This window comes from Squalius cephalus, assembly GCF_949319135.1.
Source record: "Squalius cephalus genome assembly, chromosome: 11".
In the NCBI taxonomy this organism is placed as follows: Eukaryota; Metazoa; Chordata; class Actinopteri; order Cypriniformes; family Leuciscidae; genus Squalius; species Squalius cephalus.
In genome coordinates, this window is record NC_137132.1 from 25,096,702 (window position 1) to 25,111,436 (window position 14,735).

Below are 14,735 nucleotides of genomic sequence, written 5' to 3' on the forward strand. Positions count from 1 at the left end.
ACACACACACACACACACACACACACACACACACACACACACACATCAGAGCCTTGTTAGACCACATGAGCAAACACAGTCTGTTAACAAGTTTTGACCAGACATGCCTCAAAAGGCTTGAATACACTCATCCACAAACACACACACGGTTACACTGGGCTCAGGTGTGAGCTTTGAAGCTAACAGCCATTGAAGCAGTCCCATTTCTTCTCCTCTGCTCTCTCTCTTTCCTTCCCTCTCTCATTTCATCTCTTCTTCTCGTCTTCATACCACTGATCTTTCCACCTCTTCCTTCGCTCTGCACCTCTCCTCTCATCTCCTCCCATCTCGTTCCTGTCTGAAGAGTGCAGCAGGTGCATCTGAGGCAACAGAGATAACAGCAATTTCTCCCTCTCTCTGTCTTTCCTGTTCTTACATTCTTCATTTTTAGCCCACCGCATATGACAATAAACACTTTCAACCCTCGACCGAACAAGTCTTGATTTGAGTAAATCAAACCGACATATGATAAACAAAATAGTGTCCGAACCAGTTACCAACCATAATCTAGAGACTCGAATCCACTTCCCTACATGACACGCAGTCCCAACAGACACTAGCGCTCTCACACTATATAGCACTTTCCAGAGAAAATTGACAGAATTCTTGCTGTTTAAAGGGTTATTTTGCCCAAAAATGAATATTCTGTCATTATTTACTCATCCTTATGTTGTTCCAAACCCTTTCGTTCATCTTCCAAACACAAATAAAGATCTTATTGATGAAATCTGAGAGATTTCTGTACCCTCCATAGACAGACACGCAACTACCAATTTTACTCTTCAAAAAATTCATAAAGAAACCGTAAAACTAATCCATATGAATTGAGCGGTTAAGTCCAAATGAAGAGATGAAGAGACTTGATCGCTTCGTATGATGAACAGATTTAATTTAGGCTTTTATTCACATATAAACATTAAGTATATTAATTATATATCATATTACATAAGATTAGGTCTATTTACAACTAAAATGTTTTTTTTTTTTTTTTTTAATATGCAAATTATATAATAAGGACTAGATGTTACAATCCCAACTGATTCAGTCCGATACCCGTCTTGAATGGGTTTTAAAGGCACACTATGTAGAAATTGTGTTTTTGTTAAACAGCGACCCCTAGAGTCGCTGTGGAATACTTGCACTGTCGTAAATACCCACCCCCAACCTGTACACCGGTACCTGTTCGGTAGGATAGAAGCGTCAGGCATGGAACAGGCACAGATAGACTGCGAAGATATTGACCAGGTAATGTTTCATGATTTCATACAAATATTAGGCTACTGCATAGTCTACTGAACTACTGATGATGGTAATAGGATATAATAATAAGTTTGTGTCAAGTGTTAGACTACTTTATAATAATAAAGTAGCCTACCACGTTTGCTGGCTTATAACGTTTTTACATGATTGCAGCTAAATCACAAGTAAATAGCCTATAGTCTAGGCAGTGCCGTCGCAGGTGGGGTGCGAGGCCCTGTGCGAACTTGAAATGCGAGGCCCTGCTCTTTGATGTGGATGCTCAATTGCGCATGAATCAGTCACACGGACGGACGTAGCTGTTCTAGTTCTATTGCACGCATAATCTCGCTGCAATACGTTTTTATCAAGTAGAATAATACAGCATAATCATGCACATCTCAGAGTCAGCTATGACTTTTTGCTATTTATTTCAGAGGGAAAAAAAATCAAGTATGCAACGAGGTGTGTAAGATTGTAACGTGTTTCATAATGGTCCAGTGGTAGAACTACCGCCTATCGTGTAAAAGGTTCTCGGTTCTAATCCGCCCTCGTATAGTTTTTTTTTTATTTAGTTTTTTTTATCGTATAGTTTTTTTCCTCATCAAAACCGATTATGTTCATCAGTGGTTGTATATCAAGCAGGGACACATTTGTGTGCATTATGTTTGGTGATTTCACCAGAACGAATATAACGGATTGAAGCGCGCGTCCGAGTGAAGTTAGTGCGGTGTGTGCGCGAGCCACACGAGAAAACACTGTATCCGCGCCACTGATCGCAGCGGCAACGAGCACTTTGATGACTTGATTTAAAAAACATTTCAGCGCTAGATCGTCTCTTATTTAAAAAAACGAACGAAATGAATGCTCTGCCAGTTAACTGGAGATGTTTTATTTGTAGAATTATTATATTCGTGCCGCGAGATGTTTTAAAAAGTGGTGGGGACAAAAAAAAAAATATGTAAAAATAAATAAATAAATAAAAACAGCAGGATTGCGAGGCCCCCTAGTGGCGCGAGGCCCTGTGCGGTTGCACAGTTCGCACAGTCTATGCGACGGCTCTGAGTCTAGGCCTACTGTATAATTTCATTTGTGTTTTTTGATTGTAATGTAAACATTACAAAATGCCAGATGACATCAATAAAGTTAAATGTACGTCGCATTATTTCATAACATTGACCGTTATGATGTCATTAGACATGATTATTGCAATTTATCATAATAGTTTGCAAATTGTGCTCGTTTACACTATTTACAACCTCTAGGCTTATTTATGTTCTGATAATTGTGTGAGATATTGACAACTGTTCTCATGATAATCGCAGGAATCAACTAACTTACTAGTCCATCAACAAGATCGCCAGGTCAGCATCGCTGTTGCATCCAGTGCTGCTTTTTAGCTCGCGCCAATGAGTGAAAGCCTGACTCTTCTCCGGTTCCTCACGCGGTTCTCTCTTCCTTTTCCTACACTCTTCCGACCGCGCTTTCTCTGTTTTTTCCATCGTCGAGTCTTCCAAGAATCACGTCTGAAATGCGCGCAAGTGTCTTCGTGCTTCATGTTGTTGTTGATGTATGTGACGTCGTTGCCGTAAAGCATAGGCACTAAGATTTAGAAACTTTTTTTTTTGTTGAGCCAATCATCTGATCTGAGAATGCCACATGACTAATCACTCTGGAGCTGCAGGAAAAAAACATAATCAGCCAACCATTGAGCCTCTTTAAAGCTTCATCATTTCAGGTGGAAGCTGTGTTGGACACAGTTTTGCATTTATATTTAGTCTGAGGCTATGCAGAGAAGCAAGAAACACCTCCGGGCTGGAGCACTAGGACGTGCAGTTGACTTAATGTGAGTGACAATCACGTATATGTGGCACAATTCATGACTCAGATACTGAATGTGGGCGGCAAAGAGATGCCTGAAGAAAACCGAGATCATGGCGACTAAGCAGTGACTCTCATCAGGAATGAGATTCCAGCTCTGCTGAGAGAGCGTTGGGTCACGAAATTGCTGGACATTCTGTGTCATATCCGAAAATTCAGAAATAAAGCCAACTTCTTGCATCTTTCCTTTGAATCAATCAGTCGAATGAATGAATGAATGAATGAATGAATGAATGAATGAATGAATGAATGAATGAATGAATGAATGAATGAATGAATGAATGAATGAATGAATGAATCAATCAATCAATCAATCAATCAATCAATCAATCAATCAATCAATCTATCAATCTATCTATCTATCTCATTCCCAAAAAAAGGTAAACCAATTCTTCTACAAAGATATAATCAGTGTTGAGGAAAGTTACATTTAAAAGAAATGTGTTATAATACTACATTACTTTTTCTTACTTGGGCTGGGCTTGCTAGTTTTTTTTTTTTTTTTTGTAATAACCAAGAAAACACTGTTTTTTGGCAAATGTAAAGGCTCTTTCACACCAAAAGTACTAATAAGATACTAATTTTAGCCATTTATGGTCATACTGAAAAGTGGTAATACATCATTCGAAACTGTAATGGGTCACACTTATTTGTGTAAACTCACAATAACAACAAAATGTTGTGCATTTTTAAAATAAATAATACAAAAAGAATATGCGCTTTCTGCCATCTCAGTCTCCATGAACTGAAGCGCATCATAAAAATGAACCGAAACTCAGCGTATAGGCTACTTGCCTCGAAGACATTAGAAATATATCTAAAGAAAGCTTGAAATATCTACTTTTAAACAAACTAATTAAAATAAAAAACAAATACTCTCTGATTATGTAACCCCTATGAAAGATGCATAAAGGCGTGTCCACTATAGGCTACTGTGGAGATGGACTCAGCATTGTCAACTCCATCTTTGCAGCTGACACCGACTCAGAAATCATTAGTTTATTAATAAATTATTAAAATGTCTCCTTGCTATTTTATCCGACACATTCATAATTATTACTTTTGCTGGTGCTTTGCAGCAAGCTTTATGCGTTTGCTCAAGCGCAAGGCATATATTACATCCATATTAAAGGCTTGTTATGGTTTAGTATTCCCCCTAGTACATATTTAAGCAATTAAATGAATATAAGCGTGCAATTAGTCGACTAATGGCTTAAATGAACGACTACAAGTTGACTAGAAAAGTCTTTAGTCGGGGGCAGCCCTTTTATCAAAATATGTTACTGTATATATATATATATATATGACTTGAAATAATGTTAAATATAATCACACAAAACAAGTGCACGAAAAAATTACAAGAAACAAACTTGCAACTGTGAGATAAAGACGCAACTATGAGAATTAAAGTCACAATTGTGAGATATAAAGTGGTATTTTTAACTGTAAGACGGGGAAAGGTTTTCAAAATGAATTATTTTACACAGGCGAAAATAAGCTTTTGAGCCAGATGTGAACCTGGTTGTATTTGTGAAATGCTAACAATGGTTTGCTAGAATGGATAGTCAGGATCAAAGGAGAGAAAGGACATGGCCGCATTATTGTTCAGGATTATAAGGTGCCACTTGAAGTGACAGACATGGTTATCTTCTATAACCATGGTCTATGTGTGACAAAGAAGAAAAACACACACAGAAGCCTTGAGAAAGCTTCACGGCAGTGCCTGTGGAGATAGCTATTGACGCTGTGGCCACGCGCTTAGCTTCTAGCAAGCCAAGGGTGATTCATCTTGAATTAGGCCATTATAAAACATATCACATGGACATAGGGAATCCAATTAAGACCCTGCCTCATCTTTTAGTCTCTCGCTCAGTCTTCTCTCCTTTTTCCCCCACCTCACCACTCCCCTCTGTAAAGACATTATGCCATTTGGATTGGATTTACTGAGGTAGATTAGAAGCAGACGCAGCAAAAATCCAGCCCCGAATGGGTGCAATGGTGAGGTAATGGATGGGAAAATACTGCTGCCTTCAGCACTCACATTTGCAAATGTCCATTTCAAAACATCACATAAACAAAAATTAGCCTATAATATTTCAGTTATATATGGAAACACTAAACAAAAAGTAAAATGGAGTGATGCATCTTTCACATAAGCAGACTATCGGGCTCAAATACATATTGTAATCAAATAAATTAAATTAAATGGCAATTAACAAACCCTACAGTTAATACAGTTAAGTTAGTAAGATAAGACATTAGCCTACATTATTGTGGCAGATAAGTAAAACCACAAATAGACATTACAAAAAAAGTGCATTTGAATAGTCACCTGAATAGTCAATATATTGTTTTGTTTTTTTTCTAAATAAAAATGTATTATTAAATTATCATTGAACATATTGATTCTTTCCAGCATACTTGCAAAAAAAAAAAAAAAAAACCACAAAAAAAAAAAACACTTGAATCTGATTTTTTTTACTGCATTAAAAAAAAAAATCAGTATTTGGAACCTCTCTGACTCTTCATCATCTTTGGATATTCATACTGTAAAAGATGGATTCTACCCAGATGGATTACGCAACAAAATGCACTGCTTTAGCCTGCCGAAGCCTTCATTTATTGGATTTTTCAGTTGAAAAATCTTTTTTTTGTCATCTCGCCATCACCTGCTCTAATGACGACGAGACCCTGAAGTCAGTTATCTGGATCGGTGCTAACTACCACAAACCAGTAGACCTCCCAGACACCACAGGACTTGACTGGATGGAGGCAGTCATTAGATGTCTGGAGAGCATCTATCCCCGAGTTTCGAGTTTCTGTTTCGAGACAACTCTATGAACTGTTATTTATCTGTTTGTCCTGAATCATCGCTGTTTCAAGACCGCACTGAGACGGTTTAGTTGACCTTTTGGGAATTGGAATACCGTTCTTGATCACCTCAAGCTTACCCCGTCACCTTCACCTCTAAGCTCAGCCAGTCCTCCAGCCCCGCCTCTGCTGGATGCCTGCAGCCCTTCGTCTTCCCCGGGAATGCCTTGCTGTGCTGTGAAGCCGCAGGCCGTGCAACCGCCAGACTCACCCGAGAGAGAAGATTCTGTGGCTCCGCCTCCAGCCTCTGATCCTTTCGCTCCACCTCGGCCCGTCGACCTGTCGGATCCGCTTTGGCTCCTCCAGCCCTCGGCTTCACCAGAGACCCTCGACTTTGCGGCCCCACCGGGTTCCCTCGTCCCACCGGCTCCCCCTTGGTCAGTCATCACTGTACTTCAGCCACGGACTTCCACTGCACTCAGTCCCTCCAACCCTACGGCTACAGCAGGTTCCTCCCTCCCTCCAGCTCCGCCTCTGTCCTTAGTCCCACCGGCTCAGCCTCAGTCCTCGGACACTCTGGCTCCAACTCGAGCGCTCGTCGCCGCACCCTCGCCTTGGTCTCCAGAGCCAGCGGTGTCACTCAAGCCAATCAGCTCTTCGTCTGCGCCCGGGGATCCTCTGACATCGTCTCCATCTCTGTCGGTCGTCACCCGGATGTCGGAGGTCACCTTTACACTGTGGCACCGCCCGCAGTCGACTCCTCCGTGGGCTGTCAAACCATCTCGGTCACCAGGCAACTACTATCATCGCCTCCAGGGTCTCATCCGTCTCCTCTCACCAGCCCTTCGCCATCTACTCGTCCACCTCTTAAGCCCCCGCCTCCCTCACCTCTTCAGTTTTGGCCTGAGGTCGCACCTTCTCAGAGGGGGTGTAATGTCATGATCTGTCAGTTTAGTTTTCATTCTCATGGACTTTTAGTTTGCTTATTTCCTGTTGTCTCTGTTTATATTTCCCACCACTTGTTTGTGTATATTTTATTATTTATTTATTAGTGTATAATTAAGTTCCCTTTTTCGTCAGTTGTTGGTCGGTTGTTGTTTGTGTCTAGAGCAAACTGTTGCACATGCTGGAATATTCTGGGTTTATTTTATCATTAAATCACTTAATATTTGGAACCTGTCTTACTCTTCATCATCTTTGTAACCCATATACTTTGTTACATATATTGTAACATATGTATAATTGTTCTGATTATATATATATATATATATATATATATATATATATATATATATATATATATATATATATATATATATATATATACATACAGTATATATAGTATACAAATAAATATAATAATGAAATTGGGTGAATTATATAATGGATGAATTATATAAAAAAATAATTATATAAAGTTTTTAATATATGGTTTTATAATCATATTTGGAAATCATACATGGGAATTTAAGTACAGAAGGCATAATTGCAATTTTTATTGCATTGTTAGAAAAATATATATATTTATATATAATCATATAACTTTATACATTTATAAATATAATTATTTTAAAAAATGCAATTAAAATAAATTTTTTTATAATGTTTGGAATTTATTTTTATTTTTATTTATTTTAAAATGATAAAAGTATTATAATAATTAAATTATATAAAATATATTCAGATTATTTTTTATTGTTATTTTTGAATAATTAAAACACACTAAAATAATATATTAAATGTACAGTCCTATTAAAGGCGCAAACACAATCTGTTGATTGTGATAAATGAGTCCTGCTGCTGTTGATGCAGCAGCGTGTGTGTGTGTGTTTGTGTAAGTGTGTGAAACTGAGATTCTGTTACAGCCATAACTATCTTCACTCTCTTGTCCTTTCTCTTTTTCATTGCTGTCAATAAAACCTGCTGCCTTCCCAGGCAAAAGAAAAGCAGTCACCACAGCAACCGCCCTCCATTACACACACACACACACACACACACACACACACACACACACACACACACACACACACACACACACACACACACACACACACACACACACACACACACACACACACACACACACACACATCTCTGGGACAGAAGAGGAAGTGAACGCTTGATGACTGGTGAAGAAAAGGGGCTTTCAAGACCCCCTGCCTTAGACATATGGGCCGGCTCCCACCACAGGAGGCAGAAGAGATGGAAGGAAAGCAAAAGTCAGAGACTGAAAGGGATTGAGCAATAGATGGATAGATAGTTTGGGGAGAAAAAAGAGAGAAAGTGTGAAACAGAGAGGATTACGCATGCATTACAAAGTGTGACTGTGAAAGAAGCCTAGAAAGTGAAAGAATGATACAGTGATATGACGTGGACCAGTGACCATGCTCAGTAACATCCATCTGCCACACGACGCCTCAGATTCATCTTGAAAGGTACGTTACACAAGCATTAAACTACAAACAAATGTATACATGCATGCCTAAACTAAGAAAAGTGATGGAATAGCAAACCTTTAACGTATACAGTATGTCATTACTGTATTTTTTCCCTCATGTTTTTTTTTTTTAGTAAAACAAAAGGCAAATCTTTTTGAAGAGCCTTCATGCATCTTTTTTTCCCATACAGCAACAGTTCATAGTAGCTGACCACGTCTGTGGAGTTCCAAAAAGAACAAACACTATCATAAAAGCATTCAACATGACTTGCATTACATGTCAACACTTTTGAAGCGGTACACTAGCTTTGTGTGAGAAACAGATGAAAATTTCGATTGCTAATCACTTTAATAATCTTGATTTTGCCAATGATTTGAAAACTCATTTGCCTTTCGAAGTGGAACTTCAACACTGCATCAATCCAATCCAATCCAATGGCATTAAAATGAAAAAGTTTGTTTTTCTCATAAGAAATAACAACAGATTAGTCTAGACAAAATTCATGAATGATTCATTCTTTTCAGTTAGTCCTTGTTTAATGAACTCAAATCAGAATGAACAATTCATTTGTGAATCAGTATGTCGGGTCAAAGTAATAGATTCAACAACTCACTCTCTCAATGATACAATGAGAGCTTTTCTCAAGCTAGCACCTCACTGAATCTGTCTTCCGGTCATGTTCGAATCAACGAGTCAAGAACGGTTGAGTAATAACATCCTCAGAGCTCGAGTGCTTAAGGAATTGACATGTTGAAATGGCTCCAAAGATCCTCAAATTGAACTCTTATTGGAAAGAACAGCTGCACAAGATTGAACCAATAACTACCAGCATCTTTCACTGAAATCAATTCGACACTAAGTCAAACTCCTTCCCTGTGATGTCTATGAATTTCCTTCAGGTAATCTTGAAGGCGATTCGGCCTCAAAGGTTCACACAATACAAAGAGAATTATAGCCAAGTCTCAAAACTGATACATTGCACTGAACCCGAAACTCAAAACTATGGTAAGAATTTCAATTTATTATCCATTTTATTCCAATTGGTCCAAAAGTCTTTTCAAATCTTCCATTCTCTCTGTAAAACCATAGCAGCACTTAACTTAACTACCTCCATAAAAGATTCTACAGCAAAAGAAAAAGTGAAACTCGTCTGGAAAAGTTTTATAAGTATATACATTTTGAAAAAAAAAGCAATAATTTATTTGTATAATAATTTGAATTTATTTTATTTCACTTTAATATATTATATAATAATTTTTTTTTTATTATTATTAAAAAGTGAAACTTTTTTTTTGCTCCTTCCAAATCTATTCTCTCTCTAAAGCCTTAGCAGCATTTAATTGACTACCTTCATAAAAGTTTTTTTTCAATAAATAATTAAAATAATAAAATCATTTTATTTACATTTTCATTCATTTTTATAATAATTAGTATTTATTTTATTTTTCTCTTATTATAAAATAATTATATTAATAAAATTATATAAAATATGTTGATTATTATTTTTTATTATTTAACGTGGTCAAAACGTGCTACTTTTTGCTCTTTCCAAATCTTCGTTTCTCTCTCTAAAACCTTAGCAACTCTTAACTTGACTACCTTCGTAAAAGTTTCTACAGCAAAGGATATATATTTTACAGTGGAGTTTAAAAAATAAACTAAATTAAAAGAAAAAAGTTATCACCCACGAGCAGGGGAACCTCAGGTATAGGTAAGTCTCAGATGTTGCCCGCTATAAGTGCCCTATCCGCTGTGGCCAAGCGCGCTAACTAATTGGCCACATCACTAATGCGAGCTATCACCGCTGTCATACACCTGTGACCAATGGGACTTTATCTGAAGTGCAGCACAAGGGATTCTCCACCACACTGCAGAGAAACTCCATGGCTCATTAGTACCCTGAATGTGGCTATAGTGACAGGCTTAGGTTTGCCACCGAGTGTCACCTTTTCAGTGCGTGCGCAGCCATTAGCGGCCCTGGTTGAGCGATCTGTCATGGCTAAAGTTGTCTCGCGTGCTTCTTTTCACCATTTGCACTCCCCTCCTTGCGCGGTGGTAAAAGATTGGTTTGCTTACTCTGCACATTGAGCCAAGCTGTGCGGGACACAATGGCACGGCTGCTTACGGACCGCCCCACTTGGCACTCGTAGTTGCCGTCGTCTTCCAAACTCACGTTGAAAATCTGAAGATGGTACTGGCCTGTAAGAGAAAGTAGACAGAGCAGAAATTACGAGGCGTAAAGAAATGAATATGAGAGAAATATAATGTTTCAATGACTTCTTGTTCACACGCAAAATTGATCGGAATAGAGACTTGACAATATAGAATGAATATTCAGAGACTTATTAAGCTCTACTGGTATCATTTGTAATGCTGTTGAGTACTATAGAAAAAAAAAATCAACCAGTCATTCAGTTTGGAGAATGGGCTGAATGTACACCGGTTTCAAAAGTGCAGACATAATTCTTGGAAGTCAACTTGAAATTAAAATTGGCCAAACTCATTTTACTTAATAAAATGTGGGAAGAACCAATATAGTAAGATTAGTGAAGATCCCAGCATCTAAGGGTCAGTTCTCTTTAATTTCAAATGCACTACTAAGCATGGCAGGGGAGACATAATGGTATCGGGGACGCATGTCTACAGCAGGTGTTTGTAGGATCTACAAAATTGCTGGAACTTTGAAAATGGACCAATATTTGTGAATCCTGCTGAACACGGTGTAGCCGAGTATGGAGAATCTGTTTGGAGATCAAATATGTATTTTTCTAAGATGATAACGATCCCAAACACACAGTAAACGTGCAATGAAAGTGATCAGGCTGAGCATTTTGAAGTCTTCAAATGGCCTCCTCAGTCCCCTGACCTTAAAGCCATTGAAAACTCTTGGGAAATTATAAACCTGAATTGTGATAAATCATACAGGTCTTCCAATGAAGCTCAACTTTGGGAAGAACTTAAGGAGAGTTGGAAAGAAGTTAAGCATGACACATGCGCAACGTTTAGTAAGTCAATACCCAGGAAAATGGCTGCCATAATCAAAAACAAGGGGAGAACCAATACAATATTAATAACTGATTACATTGTAGTCAATGAATGCTTTGTTTCCTGTGAGTTTTGTTTTTCAATGCCTTTTTTTTTTGCACAATACAATAACCCATTTTAATTATATGCTGGAGTTTGCCTTTCTTGCCAAATAATTTTGCCATTTTAATACCTCAACCAAGTTTAGTGCATTTTTTACCAAATATAATATACTCCTCATATTTTGATTGTTTAATAGAACCTGAAGTGTCATGAAAAGTAAATATTTTGCAAATATCCCCTACAAACACCACTTTTGGCAACTACTGTATTTGAAAAAGAATTTATTGTAAAGGTATTTACTGTCCCTTTTGAACCATTCAATGAATCCTTGCTGAATAAAAGTATTCATTTATTTCCACAAAAGAAACCCATCTCAGAATACAATTTTGCTCGTTGTTGTTGTTTTCTGCAAACGTACAGTTTAATTTAACTCAGAATATTACTTGAACATATGCGCTGATTGATGTCTAGGGTTTTTCAAGAGTTCCCACCATTAAGAAGAATTTGGAGATTTGGCATGTTCAAATGCTTCTTGAAATCCACTTATAATTACCTAGAAACAAATCAGAGTAAAGAAATTACAACTGTCAAATGGCAGTGCTAAATTTGTATGCAATCTTAAATTAACGGTCCCAATTAGCTATGAACACTGTGGAGAGAAGAACGTGATTCATTCTGTTTGATGCAGCCCTTCAACATCATTCCTTTGTGTGCAAGATGCTTGTTATTTACTAGCAGAATATTGTGCCACCAAGGGGTTGTTTGTTCAACTACCATTCTGCCAGGATTAATGGCTGCTCCGGCAAAGTTTATGCAAGCTGTTCGAGCTTTGAGCATTTTTCTTTTGCTCCTTTTCTCTTTTCTCCTCCCCTCTGAAGAAAACCAACATGCAGAAAATAGTATCCTGATATGACAACTTCCACGGCTGAAAAAAGGAGGTGTCAGCCAGGATGGCAGGATAATTAACACCAACCAGCAGCAATTTTCAGATCTATGTGATCATAGAAGGAAAGGAAACCACTTTCAGATCATTAATGATTTTCCACTCTCTTGAAATTGCACTCGGAACACGCTGCCGCGGTGTTGCAGTTCAGGGTGTTTGTGAGCGTGTGTTTCAAGAAGTCCAATAATTATGCCTCTGACAACCAATACGAAATGCCAACAGGGACTCTGACCCGTTCTCTCACTCATTTCCTTTTGCAATGTATAACCTACCGTTTGTCACGCCGTTTGCGTGAACTCATGTGGATACGCGGCTGCGTATCAGTAGATTAAGGTTAGCAGGGTTAACATTAAAGATGCTTTCAGCGTGTCTTTTTATGATATCATTTGTCCCTTACATGGCACTCTTTATCCGTCATGCTATCAATGCCTGGCAGGAAAGCAGTAGCATTGAAGAGTGTAAGCATTTTTTGAGCATTTGTACTTGCATTTGGAACAAACTGCCTCTCTCTTGATATGCCGGATAGCAGCTTTTGTCCTCTATAAAGAGAAGCATATGCTCGGAACTTTTAATTGGCTTTTTTATATACGAAAAGCACACTGGCCAAGCATCATAGGTTATTCAGTGTCTCAGCCCATCTCAATTTACTCTCAATGTACATTAAAAATAGGAGTAATTCAGGGATGATTTTATCTTTATTTATTTTTTTTATTTGAGAGGGAATTGGGGTGGGGGGAGGGCTAGGGGGCTGGGGTATTGCAGTCCTCTCACTCTCTAAAAAAAAAAAAAAAGAGCTAATTTCTTAAATCTGTCTCCGGTGCTTAAATTAGAACCCCTTTGATAGCATCTCGCTAAGCTGTTTTAAGAGAGCTGAGTGCATTTTGATGAGGAAGGCTGCATCTAAACTAGAAATTGAGACCGAGGCATCTATAGCCCTCTGCAGATTATGAGCAAAACATTTTCTAATGATTCATGCTAATAATCTTTCACGTCGAAGTAAAAAACCTGATTTATCATTTCCCAAACACTTCAGTGCATTTACCTAAGACAACAATGTATTAATGGTAATCTCGCAAAATCTGTCAAGAGCATTATGGGTCATATTTCACTCCAAAATCAAGAAAAAAAGAAGAAGGTGTGTCCCAATTTGCATGCTTATGTGTGTACTATTCTATGATGTTTTTAGAAAAAAGTACACTTTAAACGGATGATGCAATTGACTGAAAAAATGAAGTGTGGAATGTTGGACACTTCATGCACTCAACTGTCGCACTTTTAATTTAATTACGTAGTGGAGGGGGAGGGGCTATCAGACTCTGACGTTGAATGACAAAATAAAATAAATATTAATAATAATAATAAAACCTTTTAAAGTTCATACACTGGCTGAGTACATAGTGTATAGTGCATTAAAAGTAATGCGTAACAATCATAGACTGTAAAAAAATATGGACGTAGTGTCCGTGACGTCACCCGTAGGTTTCTGAAGAGCATTTTTGAAGCCTAAAGTGGGCGTCGCCATCTTGGCCTTGCGTCACTCCCGGATAACAGAAAATAGGCAAACAGGCGGGGCGTGAGTGGAGCTGAGGAGCCTGGCCATATGAGCCTGGCTATCTGAAATCACCTAGCTCGACGTGATCGAGTTAGCTGATGATGTAAAGCCAATTAAAAGTTCCTGTTTTTGCCCTTCGAAATATTATAATAGTTAAAATACATGGCTACAAGTGAGACTGTGTATTACTTCGAGAGTGTTTGTGTGTGACAGTGATTTATGTGCATACATGTCAGTCACTCTTTCATGGTCCGTCAGCGCGGCATCGCTCAAGTTCGTAGAGAGCTTATTCAGTCCATTTTAAATTCTGATTTTGGCCGCCTCTCAAATAGGTTAAACCGTTAAACCATAGATATATTGCCTTTGAAGTGCAAGTAACGTTAAATGCGCTAGAAAATCCGCGCTCATTCATGGATGTGCATTTATTGCACGGCCGGAGAAAGTGCCGACACCTGCATGATTTCATCTGACGGCACATAAGCATATTATAATCTGTTCCGTGAGAGCAGAACGAACAAGCCTTTATTGACGTTTTAAATTTGAAAACCCCAAAAAGCAACGAAATTGTCAGACATCCATTAGTGCATGTTCACAGAGGAAAACAACTGAAATACAGCGCTGGTTGTTCTCTCAAACGATACTCGACGACAACGACTGAATCCAAAGACGTGGGCTTTGTACCCAAGTATTAAATTGTATGAAATAATCCCGAAAAAAAGCACAGACACTGCAGAGAAGGCAAGTTCAG

The 14,735-nt window shown here is 38.2% G+C and overlaps 1 protein-coding gene across 3 annotated transcripts in view; it reads right to left on the reverse strand.

The window, feature by feature from the left end:
• nphs1 (NPHS1 adhesion molecule, nephrin) overlaps positions 1-14,735 on the reverse strand; it is a 99,472-nt gene that overhangs the window by 66,129 nt on the left and 18,608 nt on the right. For all 3 annotated transcript variants that reach the window (XM_079885004.1, XM_079885003.1, XM_079885002.1), the window contains exon 5: positions 10,482-10,604. In XM_079885004.1, coding sequence (XP_079741130.1) covers positions 10,482-10,604 — 123 coding nt within the window. The remainder of the gene's footprint in view (positions 1-10,481; positions 10,605-14,735) is intronic.